At 48.7% G+C, this 12,959-nt stretch overlaps 1 protein-coding gene across 1 annotated transcript in view; it reads right to left on the bottom strand.

Annotated features, from left to right (window-relative positions):
* LOC142578293 (uncharacterized) overlaps positions 1 to 12,959 on the bottom strand; it is a 33,901-nt gene that overhangs the window by 1,939 nt on the left and 19,003 nt on the right. The window contains exons 2-4 of the mRNA XM_075687691.1: positions 11,438 to 11,803; positions 8,009 to 8,325; positions 4,260 to 4,614 (exon numbers count right to left, since the gene is read on the bottom strand). Of these exons, the coding sequence (XP_075543806.1) occupies positions 4,260 to 4,614; positions 8,009 to 8,325; positions 11,438 to 11,803 (1,038 nt within the window). The remainder of the gene's footprint in view (positions 1 to 4,259; positions 4,615 to 8,008; positions 8,326 to 11,437; positions 11,804 to 12,959) is intronic.

Below are 12,959 nucleotides of genomic sequence, written 5' to 3'. Positions count from 1 at the left end.
AATTTTGAAGAACAGCACTCTTCAAAAGCTAAAGCACCAACAAAAATAGCGTACCAATGAAGAAACAAACAATGGCAGGACAAGGCACCTTGTCCTGTTATTGTTTGTTTCTTCATTGGTATGCTGTTTCTGTTGGCGCTCCATCTTTTGAAAGCTATGAACCAACTAGCGCCGCAACGTGTTGTACTGCAAGAACAGCACGCCCATTGACTCGTGCTCGCTACAGCAGCGCTCTCAAGAATGGTTTCAAGGAATCAACGCTATACTCTATGGTTGACTTGGTGACCGCGAAAAAAGTGACAAGGCGACTGCCATAGGCGCCGAATACAGGAATGGGGGGGGGGGGGTGCTCTGAGGCCCGAGCTTCCTGAAGTTTTCCGGGGGGCGGGGGGGCAGAGGCCCCCCTGGTCAAGCCGCAGGCTACCCCTCGCCCCACGTAAAGTGTAATTACCAGAGTTTTGTCCCCCACATCATTTGCAGTTTCTTTTGAGTTGCCTCTACCTTTTCACTTAAAATTTTATTGTGGCTAATAGCTTACTGCATCATTGTTGGCGCGGACGTGCACGACATTTAATTCACACTTTCAGTTTATTCCTGCAAATTCTGACAACAGGAGGACAAAAATAAACGCATCAGAAGCACCAGCCTAATTCGTATTTTATCACTTCAACATTGTTTTAATTTTCTACTGTAAACACCACGTACATATATAATATATTTAAATATACACACAGGACAAAGTTTGTTATATTTTTGAAAAAGAAGGAGGTAATAAATTAACAATTATTTCTAAGAATATGGATAGCCTATACTTACAGAATGAATATGTAGCGTATGTTCACCTTTCTTCAAATTGCTTTGCGTGATTTTTTGACCCTGAAAAATACCTGCCGACTTCAGTGACCCCTTCGGCAGACTCTTTTATCAACGGCGTTTGAAATGCATGTGAATGATATCTGACTCAGCATTGTTTCTCTTTTCAGTAAGCAATGCTAACGACTCATGAAAAAAAAAATGCTCCTCTAATACACCATTTATTAGGGAAACATCGCTACTTGCATGCAGATGTTATAAATATATACATGGTGTCCCAACTATCATGCACAAAGATATTAATATAGAGCAGTTGCGTTACTTCAAGAAAGTCTAGTGCACATTGTTTCCAGTAGAGTGGAGTAGCCGCCAGTAATTCTTTCGTTACTGAGATTTAATCAGGCAATTGTAAATAATTATCTAACTAGAGGTGTAGTGCCCTTATTATCAAAGTGACAATGAGGCATTTGTAGACACAGCTAAGGAACATCTAAGTGCAGTATTTTCAGCGACGTACTCACCGCGTACTAATTTTTGCCGACTGATAAATAAACCCCGCGAAATGTGAAAAATACCGCGTGACTGGCACTCCCACCCGCATCATAAAGCGGTGGCCTCAAATAAGCTCATTGAAAGCAACTATTTTGCCTGTCGCAAACCCGTAGAGCAGCAGGTGTCGCGGTTTCACAACTATTCCTTCGCTAAACCGAGCGCCCAACAAATATATTTTGGAATTGGATGCACAATTTGACATTCGAGCTTACGCAATTATGCAAGAACTGATAAATTTAGATTAGTGGCTATAATTGGCTATTAGCCCCGCTATCTTTGAGTGGTGCCCTCTCGCGTGTGACGTCAGAAGGGGGAGGACTCCGCTGCGACGCCAGGCGCTCGCTACGTGAAGGCAACTTGGCTCCGTCGACCGACCTACTCTATACTCGAGTTTTTGAAATGCGTGTCGGGAGGCTTGTAGGACAGTATATACGGAATGTTCCCGGCCACTATTTCCTGCGAAATTGAATGGAGCCGCCGTCGTTACCACGCTTAGTGTGGATTGCTCCTGGCGTCGTCGGCTATGTATAGTCATCAGTGTGCGCACGTATACATGTACGGCATTCGTTACTCGTCATTGCTGTTCCGTTGTCGCGGGGCACTCGTAGTGATTTGTTGGCCCTTTTTCCACGATAAAGTGCGGCATTTGACCTTAGCTACTGTGTCTGGGCTGTAATACCGTGTTTATCCGTCCTGCAGCGCATTCTGCGTGCTCGATCGCCCGCTACGTTGCTACAGGCATTCCGATCTGGTTGCAGCCCAGCGCTTTAAGCATATCACGAAGGACGGTAGATGCAATTCTGCTGAAACGAGGCGGTCGCTGCGGTGCGTCAATGCATGCACTGCTTTAGCAGCATTGACCCAATATGCGTTCTGGGACGTCTGATAGAAGGGCGTACAAAGCTATAGTGGGCAAGACAAAGTTACGTAGTCTTGTGCTGCTGTGCTGACCTTCGCAATATAATGTTAATTAGGCTTAAATTACTTCCAGCGTGACAGTGACACAGCTCGCCACTGTGAGTTAGTCGGCTCAGCGTAACTTTCTTTCTTCGCCCCTACGACGGGTAGCAAGCACATTTTCCGGGAGAAGTTCATCCAGCCATGAGAATTAGCGCTATAAAAACAGGTGACAACTTTTGATTATATCAGTTTCAATATACTTTGTTCTGTAAGCGCATCATACAGCAACACTGCAATACTTTCACTACTCCACAAGAAATTAGTCCGCTTGTATACTCACTCGTCGATTTGTATTTCTGTATTGTACGTTTTTTTTTTTTTGCCCTCCCTGCAATAATCCCTTCTTGGGATTGGCAGTATGTTTAAATAAATAAGTAATTAATACGTATTTAAAACCAGAACAAAAAAGTTGAGAAGTTCAGGCTGGCTGGTGTACTTGAACGAATGAACATCTGGAGTGCTTAACACACTAGGAAAAATAAAAGACGAGGGAGGGGTCAGGGTAAAGGTACAAAGGCGCAATAAAATGCTCACGCACGTTCCTGCGTTTTCTTTTCGTTATAACGATATTTTTATTTCTACCCTGATAAACTGACGTCTTCCGAGTGGTCTCCGGCAGCCTGAAAGTGCGTTGAACATAAATAGTCCTATATGCTAACCTAAACAAACAATATAGCAAGAAAAACAGTGTGAAGCATGTTTAACGATTGCTAAACATGATAGAGCATGGCTCAACTAATGTTCGAGATAAACCGCTTGTCAGTGAAAAAAAATTATACTTTTCTGCTCAGATGAAGTTTTATGTGTGCAACACAGAGTGACTAGAATTGCCAGCGATATTTAAAATTTGTATTCAACTACAATGTCACTTAGCCACCGTGAAATCTTGTGAATGAGTCCCGCGATCGTGCTTCAGTTCCAAAAATTGCGTGGACTGTCATTTACTCGCTCGGTGCAATGTTTTATGACTGAGTCACGAGATCTTGTCCCTGCCCTCGAGGGCTGTGCTTATAGCAAATTTTTTTTTCACTAAAGAAATGAAATTGTGCGATATTACGTGCCAAAACCACACTATGACTATGAGGCATGTCGTAATTTTTGACTCAGGATTCATTTTGACCACGTGTGGTTCTTTAACGTGCAACTAAATGTAAGCACATGCGAGCGTTCCCGCATTTCGCGCATACTTACATCTATACCTAAATGGGACCGCCACGGCCTGGGACGAATCATCGAACTCGAGCTTAGCAGCGCTACTGCATCAGGCGGTGGTATAGTAGATACGTTAAATATGCAACGTTTGTTGTCTTCCGAATGCTGTCATTTATACAAATAAAGCTATAAAAAATACAGACAGTAATTGGAGAGCACTGTGCTACGCGATACAAAGTCAGAGCACGAGAAAACGCACGAATAGGAAGCTATTCTATAGCCGGAACGTAGCAGACGACAAAGGCGGGTCCCCCAACTGACGTCACTGGTGCGTCGTTTGCAGCGCCACCATACGTCGCGCACGAAGTTAATAATTAACGAAAACAAGAAAGTTCACAAGGTTCCGCAAGGCGACTGCTAACAAAACACCGTTGGTGTCATCGTCGTATCTCGAACTGCCGCCCCCCTTTTTTTTTTCTTCTTTAAGTAAGGTTGGTCTGCGTAGCTAGGACACACGTTATATAGGGGGTTCAGATACATACTCATCCTTCTTGCCTTGTTATAGGGAAACATCTGTAAGTTCACGCGCGTTCTTATCTCTGTGCTTAACGGTAACTTTATTTCGACTGCCTCAAGAGCTTGCAACAACGCGTGTTACGCAATGTGCTGACAGATGCTGCGCTGCTACTGTACTTGCAAGCGATATCCGCAAATTGGGGATCGGCGCGAATGACTCGCGCAATGACACGCCGCCACGTGTGCCGGGTGGCCCACACTGATACCTGCACGTAGGCTGCGTGCGCCGCTTCCAACGCGGGCAGGAACGGAAACGCGTCATATTTCTCCTCGTGGTCGGGGCAGACCAGCACCTCTGCCAGGTGGTCATTGACCTCGGCGACCACCAGGCCGTCGAGCGCCGCTGAATTGAGCAGTACGGTGACGTCCATGGCAAGCAGCAGGCGGAGCGCGTAGACGAAGCCCAGGCCCCCGAAAGCCATGGCGGGCGTGCCCGTGTTGTAGTAGACGGGAGGCTCCGCTGCTGCGGTCGCCAGCGAGATGACGCCCTGCACCGGGCTGTACGTGGATAGCTCGCTGGTGTCCAGTCTGTACACCAGGCCTGCAGCCTTGTACCACGATCTATATGGGGGAGGCGCCGCAAAGAAGTCACAGTGGCTGTTAAAGGAAAAAAAAAAAAACCCCTAGAGGTACTATAAAACATTGTAATTTTTGAATCAAACGCGATTGCTCGATAGATATATATGTGACTACAAACACTCTAGTCGAATCTTCATCGTATTTCAGTGCATAAGCGAGCCTTCGGTGTCGCTATCTGAAAAGGAGATACGATTCCTCGGATTATCTTTGTGACCGTTGCAGTACATGTTTTCCCCATGCCTTGCACACGTGTACAGTTCATCGAAATGCACCACTGAATGTTCTTTTTTGCTGTTACGTTTGTTTCCGCTCGCACGGTACATATTTATCGATGCGTGCGAAAACAAAATCTATAGTTGAAAGTGAAGCGCTGTGTCTCTGTATCTGTTTCTTTCTACGTCCTCGTTCAGTCACGCTTATACACTCTACCACGGATTCTAACCAGCTAGTCCGCCAACGTGTTTTAACTAAGCGCAAGCATTGTGCCACTTGCTCGTCTCCACGCAGCCCGGTGTCGTTATCAATCTTATGAAACTTGATCCCGCCAGTCGAAACGACAGAGCTGCGGCGACGCGAACTGGGGCGGACGGCGGCGCAAAGTGCATTTACGAAAGCAAGCAAAATACTGCAGGCGGCGGCGCCGGGTGCGCCGATACGTCCCGATCATTATAAGCCATTATCACTATTCAGCGCCTTATCCATCAGCGTCGAACCATTACATACCCCTGTGACCATACGCACTCCGGCGGCGACTGCGTATGGTGTGGCGGCTATGTATGGCACGGCCGCGCGGACCGTATCTTGAACCGATCCGCGCGCTGTGTTCTCGCCGCTTAGCGTTGGAGACGCGTGGGCCCGTATATTTAAAGCGATCTGCGAACGGAGCAAAGGGTGACGTGTGCTGAGAGCTCCGTGAGCGCTGTGTTCTCGTCGCTTCGTTGACGCGCTGAAGCGATGTGCAGTACGAAGGTGAATTCGCTTGCTTCTGCGGTCGCTATCTTGAAAGCGGTCGTCTTATGGGACAGACGGTTTTTAACGCGAGAGCGTTAAGCGTCCCGTGTCGCAAGAAATCCGGTGTCAGCGTCTTGTGTCGGACGTTGTTTGGCGAAAACTCATTCCGAACCACAACCACGCAGGCCCTCTGCGTGGCGCAGAGGCGTTACCAAAATAATTCATCAAAGTAGGATGCGCCAGAAAAATCGTAAAGCGCCAACTAAACACAACCTGCAGACATGATAGCGCCTGATTGTAATTTGAATATACCAGAAAACATAATTCTGTTATGCAGAAACTCAAACATAAAGACCTTTTCCAGTGTTTATACCATTCGTAGAGCGATGTGTTGCGCTCGGTTCCTTCTGACAACGCCATCCAGATGGCGCTCGCCTCCGCGGATCACGCGGAGGCGAGCGATGGCTGGCTTTTTTGGACATCAAGGGAGCCTATGACAGTGTACTTCAAGAGGGCTTGTGGGACATTCTGGAAACTTTAGAAGTGCAAGATGGAGTAACCAATTTCTTAAAAGATATCTATAAAGGTAACCGGGTGATTATACAATGGGAAAAGCAGGTTTCGGAGCCTGTGATGATTCGGCGGGGGCTTCGGCAGGGGTGCCCATTGTCACCTCTGATGTTTATGCTGTACCTATAAGGTCTAGAGGCCAAAATACAGCAAAGCGGACTCGGCTTCAACCTATCATTTCTCAAGCAAGGAAAATTGATTGAACAGTCATTACCAGGACTGATGTACGCGGATGATATTGTATTAATGGCTGACAATGCAGAAGATCTGCAGGAATTAATGGACATATGTGGTACAGAAGGAGACAGGTTAGGCTTGAAGTTTAGCAAAGAAAAATCAGCAGTCATGATTTTTAATGATAACAGTTGCGGCGAGCATAAGATACAGGAGGCCACGCTGGAGATAGTCGATAAATACAAGTACCTTGGGGTGTGGATAAATAATGGCATTGAGTATCTGACAGAGTACGAAAAATATCTAACGACTAAAGGTAACAGAAGTGCAGCGATTATGAAGAGTAGGGCACTGTGGAACTACAATAGGTACGAGGTAGTGCGAGGGATATGGAAGGGGGTAATGGTACCAGGCCTGACTTTTGCCAATGCAGTTCTATGTATTAGAACAGAGGCCCGGCAACAGTTGGAAATTAGGCAACGTGGTGTGGGTAGGCTCGCTCTGGGAGCACATGGCAAGACACCAAATCTTGGAGTGCAGGGGGATCTGGGATGGTCTTCTTTCGAGGGCAGAGAGGCTAGTAGCAAGATAGCATTTGAGGAGCGATTGAGAAAAATGGGGGAAATTCGGTGGGCTAGGAAGGTTTTCAGTTACTTATACACGAGGAATGTTGACACGAGGTGGAGGAAGCGAACTAGAAAATTGACAAGCAAATACTTGGGCAGTAGCGGGGGAACAAGTAAGGAATCATCTGTCAAGAAAAAGGTTAAGGAGGCAGAGAGGGGTATGTGGAGTACAGAGATGCAAACCAAATCGGCATTGGAGACATACAGGACGTTTAAGCAAGAAATAGCCAAAGAAAATATTTACGATAACTCTAAGGGAAGCTCATTGTTGTTCGAAGCCAGGACAGGTGTACTGAGGACTAAAACGTACCGAGCCAGATACCAGGAGATAGATTTGGTGTGCGAGGCGTGTAAAGAGGAGGAGGAAACGGCGGAACACCTGATACTTGCTTGTAAACAACTTCACCCTGCAGTTGAATCTAACGGGGAACTATTCAAAGCCTTGGGTTTTAAAGACAGTGAAAGTAGAATAGACTTTGAACAGGTAGAAATAACTAAACGGAGGCTATCTGATTGGTGGACAATATCAACGCAAAAGTAAAGGAGTAAATACATAGGAATGCATGCATATAGAACCATTAAAGGCTAGGTGGCGCGCGCCGCCCCCGCCCGATTCAAAGGGTTGAGCCACAATCATCCATCCATCCATCCATCCATCCACGCAAGAGGCCGCGTTTCTACCAGAGAGCTCGCCCTCGCGCCTTCGTGTATAGCGTTTGCATGCAGCCAGCGTTGCTCGGTAACATTACGGTTGCATAGGCTGCAGTTGCCGAGAAGCGTGAGAAGCCGTCAGGGATCTTTGAATGCTGTCTCGTTCTACTCTTAAAGGCGAAGCTTAAGCGTCCTCCAAATTTTTCCCATTGGGTAAGCATAGAAATGCTTTCACATTTAAAGAGGTCGGCGTCCAATGGCGTCCAGGTAAAGAATGCAAGTGCCACGCAAGAGGGGGGAAAGGGCTTCGAGGGGGCACGGATCGAAAGCCGGCGACGAAGAACACGCGCTGAGTGGCGCAAAGTACCGCTACATAAGAAATCAGACGAGGAGCACAATTTCACCGTCCGTAGGAGGCCTGGATCGTGCGGTGGCTCGAGAGCCAGTGGCCGAAAAAGCCGTGCTCGCTGTCCACCACTTCGCCGTAGAGGAGGAGCAGACCGCTTCGGAAGTCGAGCGGCGCCTCGGGCCAGGCGACAGGCCGCGTCTCGCCCAGCATGTAGACGAGGGAGTCGCGCACGGTTAGGGCGGCCGAGGCGCGCGTTCCGTTCCGCACCGCGTCCTGCAGCGCGCGCAAGATGCGGCTCACGGCTTCCCTGTCGGCGTCCGTTCGCTGCACCCAGAAGTTGTCGGCCACGAGTGCGTTGTACGTGATGCTGACCTGGCGAAGAGCCGCAGTCGCACGCTTCAGGGATCAGGCTCGCTCGCGCGGCGAGATGAAGTGACTGTGCAGTTATGTTGCGATGAGGTTATCGTTGGAATGGCGCTGGTGCGCACGCATGCACGCACATGCAAGTGCACAAGCGCTCGTGCACGTTCGCGCATAAGCGTTATGTTATTACAGAGTTTTATGTCAGTGGACGCAGCCGCACCCAAGCGCTGGAGGACGCTTGGCGCGTTTGCAACAGAACGGGAAGCGGGCGCAAAAGAGCGCGAAGAGCCCACAGCAGACTATGCGTCCCCCCCCCCCCCCAGCGCATGGGTGCGGCTTGCGTCCCCTAATCTAAAACGCTCATTCACCCGTGTATAGGTGATTCAAATTTCAAGAGACCTGGGCATTTGAAAAAAACCTGCCCGGCTGGCTGAAATTGCGCAGCCAGCCGTACAGGTTTTCTGTATAGGTCGCCCATTTGTACGCTTTTATAGGGGCTATATATAATGAAAAGGGTGAGCCTTTTCAAGAGACAAAAAAAAAATTACGTTATTTCGTTCTTTACAGGATAGATGAAGCACCGTACCAAACAGAGAGAGGTGACGTTGCCGCTTTTAAATTCCCCACGCTTTCTGTTATATTGCGATAGCAATTATAAATAAATACACGAGGCTAATTTTCGCCGTCATCGCCGCCGTGACGTTCCGTACACATTCCACGTGCGGTAAGGTCCTATCGCACCCCGAGTGCTGTGTGTCGTGGGTGCCAGGGAAATCGTGCGAGGGTGAGAACGATAATGGCGTGATGCCCACCATCATCATGCGCGCTCAGTGTTGGAAGTCAGGTGATCAAGGGCGACCTAGCGCGGACGGGTTGGAGATGAGAATGTGCCTCCTCCTCTAGCCCGGCCGTGGCTGCGCAAGGTTACCCGCACGGCTGAGCGCATATACGGCCCACGCGCCGTACCTTGGATGTAATACGCGGCGGATGCAAGCGCTAAGGGCGAGCTGAGATGGCTGGTGGCATCATGAGCTCTGTGTTCCTGCGCGCCTAGTATTGAAGGTCGCGTGACCGGAAGTTTCTGAGAAGCGGTAAAGCGAGATGCAGCACGAAGCGCTCCATCCCCGCTGACGGTGCTCTTCACCACGCCAGCGAGTGTTCGTGGTCACTGAATGAGATCTGTTCATGTTTGCCTCTTCGCGCGTGACACTGCTTGTTAATTTAATAGTAAGTCAATCTTTACTGCAATTTATACGGCCACTGAAACCGCCAACCTTACTTTGTCAGTGGCCCAGTACTTCGCCATCGCTATCATTCCTTCCGAAGGTGCGACATTTATTGTTTCGCAGCCCGGCACACACAACTTGATCACTTTAAACAGCATCTTCTGTGGAATTTCGCAAAACCAAACCCCCATCCACCGTTCCCCCCTCCCCCCCCCCCCAGAAAAACAAATAGAGAAAGCTACGCCATTGCATGTAATTAGACGAATTCCCTTACTCCCCTTTCGAACCCGTCGTGGTTACTCAGTGGCTATGGTGTTGGGCTGCTGAGCACGAGGTCGCGGGATCGAATCCCGGCCACGGCGGCCGCATTTCGATGGGGGCGAAATGCGGAAACAAGCGTGTGCTTAGGTTTAGGTGCACGTTAAAGAACCCCAGGTGGTCAAAATTTCCGGAGTCCTCCACTACGGCGTGCCTCATAATCAGAAAGTGGTTTTGGCACGTAAAACCCCAAATATTATTATTATTATTACTCCCATTTCGCGTCATTTCGCAAAAAGAATCTGCATATGGATAAACATGCGTTTTAGAACAGTAGCATGTAAAGCCACGAACGGCAGCTAATCGGTATCCTTCGAAGTTATATAAACAATACATTTTGCAAAAGAATTGAGAACTGAGCGAGTAGGTACACTTCTAATCATTGTGAAAGCAACACGAAGGCGGATCACGTACCGGCGAAGAGCGAAACAGACGCTCATCCTGTCATGGTGTTCAGGACTTGTCCTGTCCTTCTCTGCTTCGTGTTCCATCTCCGCGCTGCTTTCATCGTTATCAGTGCATTGTGGTGGCACTGCCGAAACTCGGATAATTACAGTCCATTTGAAAGGAAGCTATGAACCGTGCAACAAGTGATGGAACGAACAATGATAAAAGTGAGAAACCGAAATACGGCATTATGAATTAGATACTAAACACAGGTTGCTGATATTGAAATTGATATTAAAATGATGACATACACAGTTGTGCAGGTCACGTAATGCGCAGAAATAATAAAAAGAATGGAGCTGGGCAGGTCATGCAATGCGTAGGCTAGATAACCGGTGGACTATTAGGGTTACATAATGGTTGCCAAGAAAAGCGAAGCGCAGTCGAGGACGGCAAAATAGTAGGTGGGGTGATGAAATTAAGAAGTTCGCCGGCGCTAGTTGGAATCGGTTGGCGCAGGAAGAGGCCTTCGTCCTGCAGTGGACATAAAATAAGCTGGTGATTATGATGGTGATGATGATGAGTGTCAAGAAAAAGGTAAATATACAGTCGAGGGCAGCATACATTTAGGTATATGGGGACATGATAAGCCAACTTGCTGGTCTAGGTTGGAATTGGCAACTGAACTACAGGGGCAACAGGAAGTCAACTGGTTCAGCCCACGTAACAAAACGCAGGCACGACAGTAAGGAAACAAGAACAGGTTGCGTCCTTCTTGACCCCCCCCGCCCCCCTGTGTAACGGTATGCTGGCCGAACCAGTCGATATGCGCCAACTATAGCCCGGAATAATATTGTTACATGGAAGTACAGTAGGGAAACTATTTACGAGGTGTGTTTACAAGGGTAGTAAGCATTGACCAACATGGAAGCTAGCTGACAGCAAGGAAGGCACGTCGTCGTCATCAGATCACACAGTGGCCACTTAAGGGTACGTCCTACTAAATCCAAGGGTCGGCATCATCATCTTCGAGTGGAGCGTAGCAGTATCTTACAACATGGAGATATATCTGGGAGAAGCTTTCGTTCTCATGATGATGATATCTTCATGGGAACAAATAGCTGTCATTATGATGATTGTAGCTAGCATACACAACTTGCCCTGCCATCTACATCTGCCAGCCAGCTTACCTGGACAGCACACAATACTTTCATGAGCAGGCTCCCGTTAGAGCCGAAGGTGACGGTGGCAGCCTCGTATAGCTCGTTGCTCGTGAGGGTCGCGATTTGTTGCACGAACCACCAGGCCGTGTGGTAGAGCAGCTCCAGCGCCGAGAAGGCGCTGAGCAGGGCTTTCATGGAGTCCAGCAGGCCGCGGCTGCTCACGAACACAGGGGTCCTATCGCGGGTCACCGCGTCGTACGCAGCGTTAAGCGCGGTCGTCCAGTCCTTGGCCGAGAACATCGGAACGAAGTCACGCAGGTCGCTGATGTGGCCGTGAACGGGCAACGGGTGCCGCTCGCGAGAGGGCCCGCTCAATTCCTCGAAGATGTTGGTCTGAAAAGGCGTCGACAGCAACGACCATGCGTAAGGTCAGATTCGATTCCAAGGAGGTGAAGACTGAAAAATTAGTCAACTGCTGGGGTTTTACGTGCCAAAATGACGGTATGATTATGAGGTACGCCGCATTAGGGGGGTGGGGGGTGGGGAGACTGGATTATTCTCGACCATCTGGGGTTTTTTAACTTGCGCCTAAATTTAAGTGCGCGAGAGGTTTTTGCATGTCGCCCCCATCGAAATGCGGCCGCCGCGGCCGGGATCGAACCACGACCTCGAGATCGGAAGCGCAACGCGATAGCGAAGCACTGCGGTGGGTGAAGGTAAAGACAATATCCATAAGGGCAAATACATATGCGAGTGAGGCTGCGTTGAATATGCCTCCTGCAGGTTGTTCTGTCCGATACCATTTGTGTTGACCAACAGCGGTCGAACCAGTTGCAATTGACCTGACGAAGACATGTAACTTCGTTGAAACGAGGCTTCATTTGCTCATCCGCTGTTTATCGCATCGAATCTCCGTACTCCTATGACCCCTCCGTTTTGTCTTCGTTCGAGATTTTGTTATTTGAGCAGCATACGAAAAATTTGGAGGACGCTCAAAGGGCCCCTCACCGGGTCTGGCCATCTTGAGCTGACAAGCGCAGAGCATGCAATGCGCGCTAACGGTCGTGTTTGCAAAGAATTACATCGCTACGCGCCGCGGAAAGGTTTGAAATTTCAATCCGAACGCCGTTTTCCCTTTCCTTCGCGGCGACCGCGCTCCAAGCTGGACGGTGACGTACTCGTGCGTCTGCGCCAACGAACTCGTGTCCGCACTGTGACGTCGCTTGTAGTGACTTCGAGAACTATTCAAGGCAACATAGGTTATTTGTGTGATCTGTTGCTTGAGTTGACGAATTGAAGCTTAGAGAAGTAATAAAACACACAAACGGAATTTTTTTACTTCGCACCGAAGCAAGAGAGATGTACTTCCACTTCGTCTGCTTGTTCTCACGGTCGTGCAGTGATGTGCGCAGGTACCCAAACTATGCCATTTTCTAACGTGTTCCAGCGCCCGTGTTCATGCTCTGAGAACCGCTTGTATTGCCTCGGTATTCGTGTAGCACTGAATTATACCGCTAGTCATGTGTCCTTGTGCACAGTGCGCAAAATC

This window comes from Dermacentor variabilis, chromosome 4 (genome assembly GCF_050947875.1).
Source record: "Dermacentor variabilis isolate Ectoservices chromosome 4, ASM5094787v1, whole genome shotgun sequence".
Lineage (NCBI taxonomy): Eukaryota > Metazoa > Arthropoda > Arachnida > Ixodida > Ixodidae > Dermacentor > Dermacentor variabilis.
The sequence above is the reverse complement of the archived record's forward strand: the minus strand, read 5'-3'. Positions and strand labels throughout refer to the sequence as shown.